At 48.4% G+C, this 18,667-nt stretch overlaps 1 protein-coding gene across 1 annotated transcript in view; it reads right to left on the bottom strand.

Annotated features, from left to right (window-relative positions):
* Positions 1 to 15,258, bottom strand: part of LOC127581508 (GAS2-like protein 2A) — a 34,781-nt gene extending 19,523 nt beyond the window's left edge. Inside the window, exons 1-4 of the mRNA XM_052035967.1 lie at positions 14,901 to 15,258; positions 9,252 to 9,493; positions 5,072 to 5,179; positions 565 to 661 (exon numbers count right to left, since the gene is read on the bottom strand). Coding sequence (XP_051891927.1) covers positions 565 to 661; positions 5,072 to 5,179; positions 9,252 to 9,493; positions 14,901 to 15,258 — 805 coding nt within the window. The remainder of the gene's footprint in view (positions 1 to 564; positions 662 to 5,071; positions 5,180 to 9,251; positions 9,494 to 14,900) is intronic.
* Positions 15,259 to 18,667: the final 3,409 nt, after the last annotated feature.

Genomic DNA, 18,667 nt, shown 5'->3' with positions numbered 1-18,667 from the left:
ACCGGTTCCGAGTAGCTCGGGCACAAATAGCAGGATGACTCTCTCTCACCTGAACTCCATTCCCATGGTCTACTTAACAGGATGATCATCTGCCACTGACCCCAATATTGAACTTTACCCCCTCAACCTTTCAGTGTGATGAAGACGGGGGGTGGGAGGAAGGTGCGTAGGAATGGTAAAAGAGTAAGCCAACAAAGATTTACAGATCACAACCGGGCACAATGCAAGGTGGATCTTCCAATCACCATCCTCACCATCCAGGACCTGCTTACCAAACCAGCATTAGCTGATCATCTCCAATTGCCTGAGAAAGTGGGTTGCCCATCTCCTTCACAAACACCAGTTCAAGGTGAATGAAGGTTTCTCCTGGGCTTTGGAACTTCCAGGATATTGCCCAAGTTATAGCGAAGGAAAATATCACAAACGGTCAGGTGAACAAGGTGATCAGTAGAGCAGAACTTTGAATCAGTAGTTCATGTTACTCAGTTATCGCTGTGTCCTGGTCTGCCCACCTCCCACCCCTATCCTCTTTGGTTAACCCACTCATGGCTGGCAGGCACTTACTGAGCGATGTACAGCGGCATGGGTCATGCTTGTCGAGGTAATGCTCCAAGGTGTCCCATCCCCCACCCACACGCACCATTACATGGTTCCGTAAAATCTATGGAAAAAACGGCAGGAGAACATTGAGAGCATTGATGTCTTGTGTTCAACAATTAACTAAACAATTTTACATTTTTAAACTTCATTTCTAGAACAGTCTGCAGCACACAAAATCAAGTTGCAGTGAACTTTATGTCGGAATCAAAGATGGGATTTCAGGATGGAACTGGTTTCGTAAAATCTATCACCCAATCTGATGGAGCAGAGAGGGATAACGGTGGCAATTTTCACAGCTTTAATGATGCTTTGATCTTGCCTTTGCCCAGTAACTCTGCTCAATAAAATCAGACACCTGGGCAGCGCCCATGGAGAGTGAAACTGAGTTAATGTTTCAGGTTAATTCAGGGTAAAGCAAGTTTTTAAGTTTCAGAGAGGGGCAAAGGACTGGGGAGGGGGATGGAGAGAACAGAGGGAGTGTCTGATACAGGCAGAGACCAAGAGGATTAAGATGACATGGATGCTAAGAGAGGGTGGTGAATCCTTGTCTGGAGAAGTGTAAATAGAAGGAGGTGAATGAGACAGAGGAGAGAAAGAAAACAGTGCTGAAATCGAGGGGTGCAGAATGCAGCGGTTGCTGGAAACCTGAATTTTAAAAATGGTAATAGTCAGCAAGTCAGGTCGCACATGTCTCCACAGATACTACCCGACCTGTTGAGTATCGAGCACTTACTGCTTTTATTTCAGATTTCCAGCGTCTGCAATATTTTACTATTAGAAATCTACCCAATGCCTTCTGAAGGTTCAATCCCCAGCACAGCCATGCCATTGTTCACATTCCTTATGACGACTCTCAGTGCAGGTTTATCACACCAAGGGTAAAATTTCCAGTGTGATTTGCCTTTCTTGCAACTACTTCCCACTTGATTGTATTGTCAACAAACTGGGATACAATACCCATACTGCTTTCATCAAACTCATTCACGTTGACATTAATTAGGCCCAGCACTGATTGCTGTGGCACCCTACCAGTTACAGTTTGCACTGGAAAATAACCCATTTAACCCTATTGTTTTGTTTCCGTGTGGTAACCAAGTAAGATGCGAGGACATACTGGCATCAGAGGTGGTCCAAACGAGATTCATTAGGTTAATTTCTGGGACAAGAGGGTTGCCCCATCAGGAATGGTTAAAGAAAGTAAATCTATATTCTTTGGAGTTTAGAAGAATGAGAGGTGATCTAAATGAAACACATAAGATCTTTAATGGGCATGAATAGGGTAGACGTTGGGATCTTTCCACTAGTGGGAGAATCTCAAATAAGGGGACGTAGTTACGAGATTAGGAGGGTGGTCATTTAAAACTGAGATGCATAGGAACTTCTCCTCACGGAGAAGTTGTTGGAATTCTCGGCATCCAAGGTTTGTGGAGGCCAAGTCACTGACGGTATTTGAAGAGGTAGATAAATTTTAGGAAATTTGGTGAATTGAGGGCTATGGGAAGAGGAGAAGAGGCCTGGGACAGATCAGCTGTGAACATATTGAATGGTGGGGCAGGTTTGAGGGGCCAAGCGGCCTACTTCTGCTCCTATTTCCTAATGTTCTTACGACCCATTATCAGGTGCACCTCATCAAAAGCCTTTCAGAAACCCAAATACACTTTGCCCATTGGCTTCTCTTTGTTGATGCTGTTAGTTCCATTCTCAAATATTTTTAATAAATCCATTAACCACTCGTTCTCTTTCATAAATCCATGGTGACTCAGTTCGAGCGGCCTCAAAGATTAGTTTTCTGTTTTCAGCTCAGTTTAGGGCATCAGAGGGTACATTTACAGCACAGCCATGCTGCCAGTGTTTCCCCCTCAGGTGACACGTGAATCCCAGAGTCAGTGCTCAAATTGCTTCAGAGTCAGTTGAGGGTGCCCAGCCTGATTTATACTTCCCATTTGGTGTGGTGCCCAGCAGTGACATTAGTTTTGTGCCAGCAGTGATATTGGGCATCAAATTCCCACATAGTTTGTAAACAGCAGTGCAAACACTAATGGTTGTACCCATAATTGAAGTCAAGTCTGGTGGGGCCTGTGTGCTGTAACTTACAGTAATGTTTATGTCATGCACTGTATACTGCTGCTGCAAAACAACAAATTTCACGACGTACGTGAGTGATAATAAGCCCGATTCTGAAACACTAGCTTGAGTCTTTTGGTACGAGAGCTCTTTTCTGTGCTGTAAATTTTATGCCATGCAATTATCAGCAGTTATTTCCAGTTTAATATACATGGCGGCCAAAGTTTGAATACACTGAATAAAATCCACATTCAATCCTGGGCCTTATTTATTGCATCCAGTGCTCCTGATGTGGCCTCCTCTACATCGGTGAGAACAGATAAAAACCGGGTGACTGCTTCGCAGAGCACCTGTGTTCCGTCTGCCATGGCCGTCTGGATCTCCCGGTCGCTAGCCATTTTAATACTCCTCCCCATTCCCACACTGACAATGTCTGTCCTCTACCAATAAGTTGAGGCTAAACGCAAACTAGAGGAACAGCACCTCATATCCCACCGGGGTAGTCTACAACCCAACAGTATGACATGGAATTCTCCAACTTCCAGTAAACTGCTCCCTTTTTTTGGCTCCTCCTGATCTGCCTAATCCCCATCACCGTGTCTCTCTGCCCTCCTCCACTGTCTCCATCTGTCATCACCCACACACTCCTCCCACTGGGTCCCCTCCCCCACCACCCCCATCTGCCCTCCCTTTATTCCACGCTCCACCTTCCTCTCCTATCAGATTCCACCATCTTCAGTCCTTTGTTACCTCCACCCATCACCTTCTGGCACTGTTCCCACTCTCCCCTCCCCCATCTGCCTATCACCCCTCCTCACCTGGATCCACCTCCCACATGCCAGCTCTTGATCCACCCCCCTTACAACATCGATCCTTCAAATTCTGGGTGCTATGATCAAATTTAAGTTTGTTCTGGTACTTTAGAGTCAGTCAACCCAGAACTGAGAGCAACACACAAGATGCTGGAGGAACCCTACCTTTTTACACTGGCTATCTCCCCTCTATCTTTCAGCCCAGATGAAGCATTTCGACCCGAAACCTTGACTGTCCATTTCCCTCCATAGAGCTGCCTGACCCACTGAGTTCCTCCAGCTTTTTGTGCATTGCTCTTAATCCTGAGCCGACTGACTCTAGAGTACCAGAATCAACTTAAATCTGATCATAACACCCAGAATCTGAAAGTTCGAGAAAGAAAAATGTCATAAGTCCAGCTGACTTCTTGCACTTTATATTGAGGGGACTATCATGCAAGTGAATTACACTGTCTGAACCTGAGATTCCTCCAACCTTGTTTGACCTTGCACCTTATTGTCTACCTGCAATGCACTTCCCTGTAGCTATGACACTTTACTCTGTATTCTGTTACTGTTTATACCCTGTACTACCTCAATGCACTGTGTAATGAATTGATCTGTAGAAACAGTATGCAAGACAAGTTTTTCACTGTACCTCGGTACAAGTGACAATAATAAACCAATACCTTTTACAACTAAACCCTTCCCAGCTCATTACATAGCACGATTCCCAGAGAGTCAAGTTCCTGTCTTTCTGCCATTTCAAAACAGGCTGTGAACTACCAAAATAAAATTTAGGTGCAGAAGGGCCCAATATCAAATTCCTAATGTAATTTTCCTTTCAGTTGCTCTCCAGTAAGATCAACAGTATATTTTCTGTTTCTTTCAATGTATTTTTGGAGCAAGTTTCATTAAAAATTAAAAAAAAACATTTTCTCAAATTTGCTCTGCCTAAATGCGTTTCATTCAGATCTTCAACCAAAAACAGGGACATAAAAATGTAAGGAAGTTAATGTTAGTTTTTTAGATTCTTGCAAAAATTATCAGCAGTGAATTTTGTCACAAGATCCCTGAAAGCAGCAGAGCAGGTAGATAAGATAGTGAAGAAAGCCTGCCGAATACCAGCCTTCATCAGTCAAGTCACAGCGTAAAAGGGGCAGAGGGGTTATAAAGCACTGGTTAGGCCACAGGTAGAGACCTTGTATATGGTTCTGGTCACCACACTGGGATAGCGCTGGAGGTGGCGCAGAGGAGGTTTATGAGTATGTTGCCTGTGCTGGGGCATTATAGTTACAAGGAGAGACAGAGTTACAAGGCAGAGTAGTTACAAGGAGAGTTGCAGAGGGGGGACTGAAGGAGATTTCATTGGATACTAAATTGTGAGCGACCTTGACGGGGTGAACAGGAAGGAGTCATTACCTCAGGCACAGAAGTCAATAACGGGGCAATGTGGATTTACATTAAATAGACAGAAGTGCAGTGATGAAAATCTTTAATACCTCAAGAGTAGTCCCTGCACACTGCAAGAGTGGTGGGTGCAGTACATGCCTGGATAATCACTTGAAGAGGCTACAGACCCAAGAGCTGAGAAATTAATACCTGTGGGCACTCACCCTCACAAAAATCAAGGTGTTGGAGTCTCCCACTTTATACTTCCCTTCAGAGACTTTGACCATGGGGAATTGATCTGGACAGGTGCAGTGACTCACAAGATGGCGAACCTGTGGGTTAAAAACAAAATGAACTTGCATTTAAAATTCACCTTTCGCAACTTCAATATATCCTAAAATGCTTCACAATCAATAGAGTCTTTACTGATGTGAAATCCCTGACAGTGCAGGGTGACAGAGCCACTCAGGTTTGCTTCTGACCTCCGATGCTGACTGATGGAGATTGGTGCTATAAATAGCAGGCAATGATTATCTCCAACAAGAGGGAGTCAAACACCTACACTTGATATTCATTGGCATTACTATTGATGAGCTCCTCACCTTTAATAGCTTGAGGATCATCATTAACCGGAAACACAACTGAACCAACCACATAAATACAGTGACTACAATAGCAGGTTAGACGCTGGGTAGCCCGAGTTGAGAGCCTCATCTCCTGACACCCCAATGCCTTTCCAGCATCAGCAAGACACGTCAGGAAAGTGATTGAACACTCTCCAACTGCCTGCATGAATGCAGCTTCAGCAACAGTTAAGAAGCTCGACACCATCCAGGGCAAAGTAGCCCTTCAACCACCTTATTCATACAGTCCAGCCCACAGCGTACTGGCTAAAAAATGCATTGCAGTCACTTGCCCAGACTGCTCTGATAGGACCTCTCAAACACACAGCATCTGCCGCCAGAGACATGAAGGACAGCGGGTGTCCTAGAGACGTACAGCATAGAAACAGGCCCTTCACCCCACCACGTCTACACCGACCATTCTGCCCATCTACACCGATCCCACTTGCCTGCATTAGGTCCATGCTTTGCCTATTTAAATACCCCTCTAAATGCCTCTTAAACAGAGTAATTGTATGTAATTCCACCAGCTCCTCTGGCAGCACGTTCCAGATGTCAACCATTCTCTCGGTAAAAAAAAAACTTACCCCTTAGATCCTCTAAATCTCCTACCTCTCACCTTACAAATATGCCCTCTTCTTTTTGATATATCTGCCACGGGAAAAAGATTTTGACTATCTGCCTCTTATAATCTTACACACTTCTATCAGTTTTCCCCACAGCCTCCTTCGCTCCAGGGAAAACAAACCTGGCCTATTCAAGCTCTCCTCATAACTAAAGTCCTCCAATCCAGGCAACATCCTGGTGAATCTCCTCTGCGCTCTCTCCAATGTAATCGCATCCTTCCAATGCTGCGGTGACCAGAACTGCACACAATACTCCAAATGTGGCCTAACCAGTGTTTTGTGAAGTTGCAACATAACGTAGAACACTACAGCACAGTACAGGCCCTTCCGCTCACAACGTTGTGCCGACATTTTATCCTGCTCTAAGATCTATCTAACCCTTCCCTCCCACATGGCCCCCTATTTTTCTATCATTCACGTGTCTATCTCTTAAATGTCTCTAATGTATCTGCCCCCACAACCTCTGCAGGCAGTGCGTTCCACACACCCACCACTATCTGTGTTTTGTAGGCTGCATATTCGACATAACTTCACCACCTGCAAATCCCCCGTCATTCACAGAACAACCCGACTTGGAATATCGCTAGTTGTTCATCTTCACTGATTCTAAAACCTGGAAGCTCCCCCACCCCACTGTGGGAATACCTTCACCAATAGACTTCACTCACCACTATCTTCTCAGGGGCAGTGACAGATGGGCAATAAATGCTGGGTTTGCCAGTGACATCTGGGTCTCAAACATTAAAAAAAACAAACCTTACCAATAACTTCCCACCGTCACCCAGTCTGGGCTTCACCGGGACCACTCAGCTCCACACCTCGTCACAGACCCGACCAAACACGGACCAAAGAGCTGAATTCCAGAGGCAAGCTGACAAGGACTGCCCGTGACATCCTTGAGTCATGGTAAAATTGAGTTCAATGGGCATTAAAGTAGAAAACACGGAGGGCAGCAGGTGCATGGAAATGCCACCAACCGCCCGTTCCAAGTCACACACCATCCCAAACTGGAAATATATCACCAGTCCTTCATCGTCACCAGGTCTAAATCCTGGAACTCGATCCCAATATAGGCAGAAGATACAGGAGCCTGAGGGCACGTACCACCAGACTCAAGGACAGCCACTGCGATAAGACTATTGAACGGTTCCCTCATTCAATGAGATGGACTCTGACCTCACGATCTATCTTGTTGCGACCTTGCACCTTATTGCACTGCACTCTCTCTGTAACTGTGACATTTTACTTTGTACTGTTATTGTTTTTACCTGTACTACATCAATGCACTCTGTACTAACTCAATGTAACTGCACTGTATAATGAATTGACCTGTATGATCGGTGTGTAAGACAAGCTTTTCATTGTACCTCGGTACAAGTGACAATAATAAACCAATGCCAATACCGAACAGCACTGCTGATGCAATAGCTCCACACCATTCACGAGAGAATAAGGAAGCTGAGCAAAGTTGGAGGAGTTTTTAAAAAGAGCAACAGCAAGAGTTTATTTGTAGAAACCAGCCCCACTGTGGGATTTAAGATCCTGAAGAGTTCATTCCTTGACGCCTCTTGTGGCTTATTTACATCTTGATCCTGACTGAAAGTATTCCAACAAACTCTAGTGACATCTCGGCCACCGCTCTCAGTCCCCAGCCCAGCTCCGTGCTCAGACTTATCTCACTTCTTTCTTGGCTCGTTTGACATCTTGTCTTGGATAAGCCTTAATGTCTTCAATTCCGTCCCTAACTACCTTTGAGAAGGCGGTGGTGGTGAGCTGCCTTCTTGAACAGCTGCACTCTTGGCGTACAAATCACTCAAAGTGACAAACACAGTTCTGCAGGGAAGTCACATTGAACCTCTATTTATCAACCGGAGAGTTGCATTTAATTCTGGTCACCTGATTTTTAGGAAAGATGTGAAGCCATTAGAGAGAGGATTTACAAGATAGGGAACGGGGGAATTACAATGACAAGGATAGATTAGAGAAGCTGAGAGTGTTTTCTTCGAGAAAGCCGAGGGGAGGTCTGGTAGGTTTTTAAAACGACGAAGGGCATGACGAGAGTGGATGGGGGGTGGGTGGGAAGGACATTCCCGTTGGTGTAGAGGTCGAGGCCTGGAGGTCACAGGTATAAAACAGAGGGGGGAAAATGTTAAGAGACAGGAAAATCTTTTAGTGCAGCATGTGATCAGAGCACACCACCTGCAGATGTGGTGGGTCAAGAGGTCTCTGGATAAACATCCGGGGAGGAAACATTTGCAAGGCTACAGAGAAAAGGCCGTAGGGGTGGAACTAGTGAGTTGCTCTGGTTGAGAGCCAAAATGGTCAAGATGGGCCAAATGGCCTTCTTATGTGCTGTAACCATCCTACGATTCTAGCAATGGTACAATGGGTGGGAAACTTCAGTCGGGAGGGACTGGGGAAGCCAGGACACTGCTTCTTTGAACAGAAAAGGTGAATGCAATAGTATTCAACATTATGCCTTCTGATAGAGGGAATATGAAGAACCCTTCTAATGCTGGAGACTCCGATCAGAGGTCACAGATTTAAAATACTTGGCAAAGAAACCCAAGGGCAGAGGAGGAGATTTGGTTTTATGACTATAACGCTGAGCGCACTGCTCCTCAGGTGGTGGTGGGACGTTAAGGTTTCAAAGGGGAACCAGAAACACACAGTCATGGTCATGCACCGGGGAAACAGGCTCTTTGGCCCACTGAGTCAGTGCTGACCTTCAACCACCCACTTACACTAATTCAATTCAATTCTCCCCCCCATCAACTCCCCCCAGATTCTACCACTCACCCACACACTAGGGGCAAAACACAATGGCCAGTTAACTACCGACCTGCACATCTGTGGGATGTTGGAGGAAACCGGAGTATCCTGGAGCAACCCACACAGTCACAGGGAGAACTTCACTCAGCCAGCACCCGAGGTCAGGATTGAACCCAGGTTACTGGAGCTGTGAGGCAGCACTCTGTTAATTGTGCCACTTGAAAAGTCATTGTCTGTTGAACCACATGGAAGAACAGAGAAGTGGGACTAATCAGATGGCCCTTTCGAAGGACCAGCAGAGGCACTTTGTGCTGAGTGGCACTCTGAGCAGCAGTATGCTTCATGTGGAGCACAGTTTGAATGTGCAGACACAGCTCACTCACCATTTCATCCAAGTTCTTGAAGTCACACAACTGCCTCTGTGGTTTGGGTTTGGGAGGGATGACCTCCGGAGGCAGATCCAGCTCCTCACGGATCTCTTCCTCAATCTCCTCCTCCATCTGAATGAGGACGGGAGCCAACATGCCAAACTTGGAAGCTCTCCTGGCCACCTCCAGCAGACACAGCACAAAGTTCTTCTCATTCTTCCTCAGAACCAAGTCCTCCGTCTCAAACATGAGCACGTCTGCAATGAAAACAAATACTCAACAGCTAAGCTTCAGGCAGGGAAGGAATCAACAAAAAGAACTGGATTTATCTGGTGGCTTTTACAACCTTGAGGATTCAGCAACCTTTTTAAGCCAGATAAGATTAGCTACTGCAGTAATATTCAAAACAGTCAATTTGCATGAAGTCTGTAAAGGGATAATTGATCATTTGTTTTACTGAAGTTGATCGAGTATACCGAGAGCTGGGGGAGCTTTTATGTATTGGTATTGGTTTATTATTGTCACTTGTACAGAGGTATAGTGAAAAACTTGTCTTACATACCGATCGTACAGGCAAATTCATTACACAGTGCAGTTACATTGAGTTAGTACAGAGTGCATTGATGTAGTACAGGTAAAAACAATAACAGTACAGAGTAAAGTGTCACAGCTACAGAGAAAGTGCAGTGCAATAAGGTGCAAGGTCACAACAAGGTAGATCATGAGGTCATAGTCTGTCTCATTGTATAAGGGAACCGTTCAATAGTCTTATCACAGTGGGGTAGAAGCTGTCCTTAAGTCTGGTGGTACGTGCCCTCAGGCTCCTGTATCTTCTAACTGATGGAACAGGAGAGAAGAGAGAATGACCCGGGTGGGTGGGGTCTTTGATTATTCTGGCTGCTTCGCCAAGACAGCGAGAGGTAAAGACAGAGTCCAATGAGGGGAGGCTGGTGTCCGTGATGCGTTGGGCTGTATCCACAGCTCTCTGCAGTTTCTCTATGTTTAGAGGACAAGCATGCCCTTGGCTTGTTTGAAGTTTGAAAGGCAGACCTCTGACAGTGCAGCAGTCCCTCAGTAGTCCGCTATAAAAGTTTGCCATGTGCAAGGGAAACCATAAGAGTACCTGCTGCTTTATTTGGCTCTTACTTGAGTTCTGGGTACACCAGTGCCTGGGTGTACTTCCAGTACTTCTGGATTTGAAAGATCTAAATCCAGCTTCTTTCAAGATGTATATATTTTATCTTAATTTATTTCATCAGTTCTGCAAGACTTCAGAGACAAACGTCATCCTGTCTGATGCAAAGTTGCTGACCTGAAATGTTCACACTGTTTCCCTCTCCACAAATGTGCCTGACCTGCTGCAGCTTTCTGGTATGCCATTTTATTCCATTTATTAATAACGATCTTACCTACTACAATGCAGGAGGCGGCTATTCAGACCATTGGGTCCATGCTAGTTCCCATCGCTCCCGTTCCCCCCTCTCCTCATTCCCGTGGCTCTGCAGGCTTGTTTCTCTCACGCCACTCAACTTCCCTTTGATTCTTTTGACCCTTCCCTACACCGAGGGGTAACTTACAGCAGACAATGAGCCTGCCAGGGATGTGAAACTGGAGCACCTAGAGCAAACCCACGTAGGGGTGGCACGGTAGCGTAGCGGTTGGCATAACGCTATTACAGCACCAGCGACCCGGGTTCAATTCCGGCCGCTGTCTGTAAGAAGTTTGTACGTTCTCCCCGTGTCTGCGTGGGTTTCCTCCGGGTGCTCCGGTCTCCTCCCACATTCCAAAGACGTATGGGTTGGGAGCTGTGGGCGTGCTATGTTGGCACCGGAAGAGTGGCGACACTTGGGGGCTGCCCCCAGCACATTCTTAGTAATGCAAAAAGATGCATTTCACTGTGTGTTTCGATGTACATGTGACTAATAAATAAATATCTTGTAGTCACAGGGAGAACATGCAAACTCCACACAGACAGCACTGGAGGTCAGGATCAAACCTGACCCCTGGAGCTGCGAGGCAGCAATGCTAATTATTCACTGCTGTGCCCCTGTTTACTGTTGGGGACGTTACAATCATGCTGGAGGGCCTGCAAGCTCTCCATTGTGGCAGACCACACTCTCTGGTCACTGAGTTAATCCTTGCCATGACTCTCAGGAACAGACCTTCCATTCAGCGTGTCTGGACTGATGTGTAACTGGCACCATGGCTGGCTACACTAGACCCTGGACAACCTCGCTGACCTAAAAGAAAGTTAATACTCCACATTATGCAGCCAGGCACCTGTTGACCAGTTCAGTCATTAACTTCCATGAATGGTGTCTGACCTCATCAACAGCTTCACACAGAGAACAGAACTCCTCAGGTGTAACGGCATTTGGAACCTGCTCTCACCACGAGCCAGGAACCTGGAGCCAGTGGTTAGCAACCCAGCTTCACCAAGACCCTGAGGGCCTCTATCTCATATCTTTTCCAACCTACGGGGTGACGTCAGTGCTAATCACCGCTGCTTCAGAGATCTACACACTATATACAAGTGCACAAGAACATCAGGAACAGAAGTAGGCCATTCAGCCCCTCAAGTCACTTCTGATCTGTAGGATCATAGAAAACCTTTGACAGACTCCGCCACTTGGCCCAGCATTCCCAACCTGAACCCACCTTCCAGCATCGCCCTGTAGGTCAAGGATCTTCAAGTATAAATCCAAGCACTGTTGAAGTGTGGTGCGGAATTTTACCTCTACTATCCCTTCAGGGTGGGATTTCCAGACCCCACCACACTTTGGGTGAAGAGGTTTCCCTCCATCTTCCCTCTAAGCCTCCTACCACTTACTTTAAATCCCTGCCTTCTTTTGATCCTTTCACTTAGCGAAATTTTATTGAAACTACCTAGGCCTCCCATAATTTTATACACCTTGGTCAAAACTTCCACTGTTCCAAACGAAACAACCCTGACCATTCCCCTTAGCCACGATTTTCCAATTTCGGCAACAACCTTGTAAATCTTCTCTTCACTCTTTCCAGTGAAATCACATCTTTCCTGCAATTTGGTGACCAGACCCACGCACAGCTCGCAAGCTGTAACCTAACTAGAGTCATGGACTCTAATAGCATGGAAACAGGCCCTTTGGCCCACTGAGACTGTACCAACTACCAAGCCCACATTTAACTAAAACTAATACACGCTACATTGCCAACAACTCTCCCAACCCCTCCGTCCTCCCCCCACCCCTTCCTTCCACCCCAACCCCAATCCATCCACTCACGGGACAACTTATAGCATACGTAGTTCTAGCCTAACCTCCCTGGTCTTATATTCTATGCCTCGGCTACAAATGAAAACACGCCACATGGCCCTCTTAACCACCATGTTGACCCATCCCACTACCATTAAGGATCTGTGGACATATTCTCCGAGGTCCCTCTCTTCCCCCACAGACTCAATATCCTCCCATTTACTGTACATTCCCTTGCTCTGCTGGGTCTCCCCAGACACATTACAAGGACCAAATTCCATTTGCTATTTTTCTGCCCCTTGAATTCCTCTGCCAGAGGAAATAATTTCTCTGCGTCTCCCATCCAACCCCTTTTAAAACCTTTTATACTTGAAGAAATGCAAGTTAATTTCTGCAACCTGCCCTCTCCAATTTTCCACACTGCTTCATTTGCAACTGGCATCTGCCCGTCAAAGGAAATGGAAGTCAACCTTTGATCCACTGCACTCCCGACATCATCGATGCAGACCTAGCATAGATCAAAGGAAAAGTATAGAGCAAATGAAGCCACAAATGACAGTACCTTTTTGCACTAGTTCCCTTTTGTTGATGTTTGTCAGTGCATTGTGATTTTAGTTTCCCTGAATGTTAAGCTGTAAACAGTCTGGTCCCAGGGTGACATGGATGGGTTTCTAGTGGAGCCTCTGATGAACACCAGATGCACCAGGATCTCTGATCAGCACAGTTAGATGATGGCTCAGCCCACAGATAACGGTATAAGGCCCAGGTTACATACGGTCTGAGCCTAATTAAATCCACCACAAACCTCGCATTTACATAGTGCCTTTAGTGCACCCAAACATTCCCAGGTGCTTCATGGGAGTGATCATCGGGCAAAGCTTCCCACCATGTCACATAAGCAGATGTTAGGACAGGTGATCAAAAGTTCTGTCAGAGATAGGTTTCAGAAGAGATCGGGAGAGAGGGAAGTCGAGAGCTTGGAGTCAACGCAAAGACGCGTCCACCAATGATAGAGGGATCAAAGGCAGCCAAGTCCCACAGGTGTTGGCCCGTCTTGGGGTTAAGGCCCAGTTGGAGTTCAACCCCACAGGTAGTGGTGCAATTTAGGGTACATCATACCATCTTCCTTTGGCACCTCTCCTCCATCATGTGGGACCACATATATCCATCTGCTCAAAGGCAGAGAATCACTCCCACCCACGTGCTGGTACATGTTGGGGCTCACTCCCACATGCTGAAGCATTTTCAAGTTCAGGCCCACCGGTGGTGGAACATCCATCGTGGCTTTCCTCACACTCCCACACCAGAGTCTTCCGTGATCTCTTGTGCTCAATGCCTCACTGTGGCCAGCTCAGCAATGCCTTAAAATTTTCACAGCGCCAGTGACCCGGGTTCAATTCCGGCCACTGTCTGTAAGGAGTTTGTATGTCTTCCCAGTGTCTGCGTTGGTTTCCTTCAGATGCTCCGGTTTCCTCCCACATTCCAAAGATGTGCGGGTTAGGAAGTTGTGGGCATGCTACGTTGGCACCAGAAGCATGGCGACAATTGCGGGCTGCCCCCAGAACACTCTATGCAAAAGATGCATTTCACTGTGTGTTTTGATGTAATAAAGATATCTCATCTTAAATTACCCCTCAATCATCTCCTCCATCCTCCAAAATCTCTGGATTTCCAATTCCTGTCGACTGCACTCTCCTAATTTTCATCATTTGAACTTTTGGTGGCTGTGCCTTCAGCTGGCGAGGATATGTCTGTAACTCCTTCCCTAAACTTCTCTATCCCCCTTCAAGTTACTCACCAAAGCCTTCATCTTTGATCAAGTTTATGATCACCTGCTCTCATGTGGTTTAAGAATACACCTCCAGCAGTCTCAGCATAAAGACAATAGTCCAGAAAATCTGCCTCCAGCTTTTTGTGTTGCTTTTTAAATGCAAGTCACGTTCTTATTACAAAACTAAAAAGTGGAGGTGCTGGAAACAGTCAATAGTCAGACAGCACACAGGGTGAGGGAAAGGAAAGGTCGATGGAGAGATGAGCAGCTTAGCAGGAGGTACAAACTCAGGGTAAAGGGAGCAGCAGCAGTGATGCCTCCCTCAATCAAATAACCCCAAATATTCACGCACGGTCTTGGCTCACTCTTGAGGAGTGGGGAGTCAGGTAAAGCACTGGGTGGTCACTGGGACCTCGGGGAGGGGACTGGGTCCCAGCGAGGTGCCAGTGGGAGGGGGAGAGGGGCCGAGAGTTCCAGCGGGCTCTGGGACACCGGGATCCCCGGGGAGGGGGAGAGATGGGGAAGGGGGTGGGAGATGGGGAAGGGGGTGGGAGATGGGGAAGGGGGAAGGGGGTGGGAGGGGGGAAGGGGGTGGGAGGAGAGAGGGGGGAGGAAGAGCGTGGGAAGAGGGGGAGGCAGTAGCGAGCGTTCGGCGACTACCTTGGATCTGCAGCTCCTTGCGGCACCACTGGATGAAGTTGGAGACGTTGTCCCGGGCTAGGAAGGTGCCGGGCTGAGCGGCCGCCGTGTAGGTGACGCCGGCCTGCGGTAGTTTGATTTTGTCCCGGAGCTCGGGGTAATCGCGGCAGAAGTCCCGGGCCACCCGGCTCACGTTGTTGGCGTGCTGGCACAGCAGGCAGCCGGTCTCCAGGTCCCGCATCAAGCGGCCCAGCCCGGTGCCCAGCCCGTACAGCTCATTCAACCACTCGGCCAGGTCCTCCTTCATCGCCACCAGGTACTCCTCGCTCGACCTGAAGGGGCGGATGCTCTTGGCCGTGGCCGACTGGATGTTGGCCATGCCCCCGGCTCAGCCCCGGGACCCTTCAACCTCAAACTTGTCCAAAGCCCCTCCTGGTTCTGTAGGGGTGGAGGGGCTCCCCCGGCTCGGCGAATGCTGTCGACAGGGGGCTTCTCGCCCTCTTCGACACGGTGTTTACACTCACATACTTGTGTTTCCTACTCAGCCCGCTCCCTGGCGACGGGAGAGCCATCCTCCGCCTCCCCGGCTTAACCCCTCCCTGCCCGGGCTGGCAGCGAACAAGTCCGGGCCACACTGCCTGGCTCCTCCCTCCCTCCTCCCCTCCCTCCCTCCTCCTCCTCCTCCTCCCTCCCTCCCTCCTCCTCCTCCTCCTCCTCCTCCTCTTCCTCCTCCTCCTCCTCCCCTCTTCCCCTCCCTTCCCTTCCCCTCCCTTCCCCTCCTCTCCCTCCCTCCTCTCCCTCCTCTCCCCTCACTTTCTCCCTTCCTCCTCTCCCTCCCCACCCCTCCTCTCTCTCCCCACCCCTCCTCTCTCTCTCCCTCCCTCTCCCCTCCCTGTCTTCCCTCCCTCTGTCTCCCTCTCCCCCCTCTCCCTCTCCCTCCTCTCCCCCCTCCCCCCTCTCCCCCCTCTCCCCCCTCTCCCCTCTCCCCCTCCCCCCTCTCCCCCTCCCCCTCCCCTCTCTCCCCCTCTCCCTCTCCCTCCCTCTCTCCCTCTCCCTCCCTCTCTCCCCTCCACCACCCTCCCTCTCTCCCCTCTCCCGTCTCTCTCCCTCCCCTCTCTCCCTCCCCTCTCTCCCTCCCCTCTCTCTCCCCCTCCCTCCCTCCCTCCCACCTCTCTCTCCTCTCTCCCCCCCTCCCCCTCTCCCTCCCCCCTCCCCCCTCCCCCTCTCCCTCCCCATCTCTCTCGCTCCCTCCCTCTCTCTCTCTCGCTCCCTCACACTGTGATTTCTGGGAATATCGCAGGGATGTAGGATTAGGGCAGGATTGGTAATCGGTTAACTACTGTCACAGGTACCGAGATACAGTGAAAAACATTTTGTTCATGTGCCATCCAGACAGATCATTCCATACATCAGAACATTCAGGTAGTACAAAGGGAAAAGCAGTAACAGAATGCAGAATAAAGTGTTACACTTACGGAGAAAGTGCACTGCAGGCAGACAATAAGGTACAAGGGCCATGACCTGGTAGATTGGGGGATCATGAGTTTATCTTTATTGCACAAGAGGTCAGTTCAAGAATCTTAATACAGCAGGGTAGAAACTGTGGCACGGAGCTAGAGGATCAGCGGGATCTTCTGAGGGGTAGTGCAGACTCAAGGGGCTGAATGGCCTGGGTCCTGCTTCCATTTCCTCTGCTCTTTTGCTAAACTTTCTTCTCTGGAACTCTCCATGCCTGCTATGGTCTGTTAGGTAAATCTCTCCCTCTCAGTCCCTTCTCTCTTTCGTCCCGATCTGTCCAGTTCCTCCCACACCCACCCCAGCCCCCATCACCCTGTTTCTTTCCCCTTCTTCCACCCACTCCATCTGCCCGGCACGCCCCCCCCCCCCACACACACACACACACACACTCTCCTCTCACTGGGTCCACTGTCCCTTTATTCCATGCTTCACCTTCCTTTCCTATCAGATTCCATCACCTGCAGGCCTTTGTTGCCTCCACCCATCACCTCCCGGCCTCTGTTGCTGTTTCCACCCTCCCTCCTCAATCTGCCTTCACCCCTCCTCACCTGGATCCACCTATCACCTGCCAGCTCTTGCTCTACCCCTTCCCTTCACCTCTGTATACTGGCTATCTCCTCTCTATCTTTCAGTGCAGATGAAGGTTGTCAACCCAAAATGTTGACTGTCCAGTTGGTATTGGCATTGGTTTTGTTTATTATTGTCACTTAGAAACATAGAAAACCTACAGCACAACTCAGGCCCTTCGGCCCACAAAGTACTGAGGTACAGTGAAAAACTTGGTCTTGCATACCATTCGTACAGGTCAATTCATTACACAGTGCAGATACATTGAGTTAGTACAGAGTGCATTGATGTAGTACAGGTAAAAACAATAACAGTACAGAGTAAAGTGTCACAGCCACAGAGGAAGTGCAGTGCAATAAGGTGCAAGGTCACAACAAGGTAGATAGTGAGGTCAGAGTCCATCTCATCGTATAAGGGAACTGTTCAATAGTCTTACCACAGTGGGGTAGAAACTGTCCTTGAGCCTGGTGATACGTGCCCTCAAGCTCCTGTATCTTCTACCTGATGGAAGAGGAGAGAAGAGAGAATGACCCGGGTGGATGGGGTCTTTGATTATGCTGGCTGCTTCACCAAGGTAGTGAGAGATAAAGACAGAGTCCAAGGAGGGGAGGCTGGTTTCCGTGACGTGCTGGGCTGTGTCCACAACTCTCTGCACAGATGCTGCCTGACCCATTGAGTTCCACCAGCATCTTGCTTGTTGGTCAGTAACTCCTCCCCCAAGTCTCTGAGTGGATTCACTTCCACTTTCACAGTGTCTGTCTCCTCTCACCCTCCCCCCATACTGAAATCCCCAATCACTTTCCCTCTGTCTGCTTCGCCTCCCCTCTCTCCTCAAATGCCTGGTCAACTTCTCTCCCATTGGGCCTGGGCCTCAACTGAAGAAGGCTTTAAAAAAATACCCTTGATTTAGTTTAGGTGCCTCCTTTTGGACCATCCTTAGGGCAGTCTGGAAGGATGGGTTGGAGAGGAGTTCTCAGTCTCCAGACCCACTCCATGCCTACCTGCCAATGTAATGTTGCTTAGGCTGACTCATCATTACCACATGCTTTGCCTCAGCAAGGACCCTACTCTGATCAGGGGCAGGTGGACAATAGCTTCCCTTATCTTTATGAAGGTATTAAGTGGCCTGAAACAATTTGTAATTGGTTTTAAAGGTCTCTGTTATCACATCACTCTTTATGGAGTCATACAGCACAGAAGCAAGACCTGGTCCACCGAGTCTATGCCAAACAGTAAGCACCCATTTGCACTGATGCTATTCTCTCCACATTCCCATCAAACCCCTCCATCCACCAACCGCTCCCCCCCAACCTCCACCCAGATTCTACCACTCACCTAGACGCCAGTGGCCAACTAACCCACCAACCTGCACATTTTTGGGGTGTGGGAATACCAAAACCAGAGCACCCAGGACCCAAATGGTCACAGGGAGAACATGCAGACTCCAGACAGACAGCACCAGAGGTCAGGATTGAACTCGAGTGTCTGGAGCTGTGTGAGGCAGTACACAGTAACATCTTGCTGTACACGGATTGACTCCATGAAACCAGTGGCGATGTTTCACAGGTACTTCAATGTTCTCTGTATTGGTGCCCCCAATCCTCCACTCTGCTCAGCCCTAGGATGCCACTCTGCTGTGGTTGACGTGGCCCTTACTGGTGTCCATCTCGTTTGCCACACTTCTCCTCTCACAGCCTCCCCTT

Source organism: Pristis pectinata, chromosome 21 (assembly GCF_009764475.1).
Source record: "Pristis pectinata isolate sPriPec2 chromosome 21, sPriPec2.1.pri, whole genome shotgun sequence".
Lineage (NCBI taxonomy): Eukaryota > Metazoa > Chordata > Chondrichthyes > Rhinopristiformes > Pristidae > Pristis > Pristis pectinata.
Note: the sequence above shows the minus strand (reverse complement) of the source record. Positions and strands in the feature narration are given on the sequence as shown.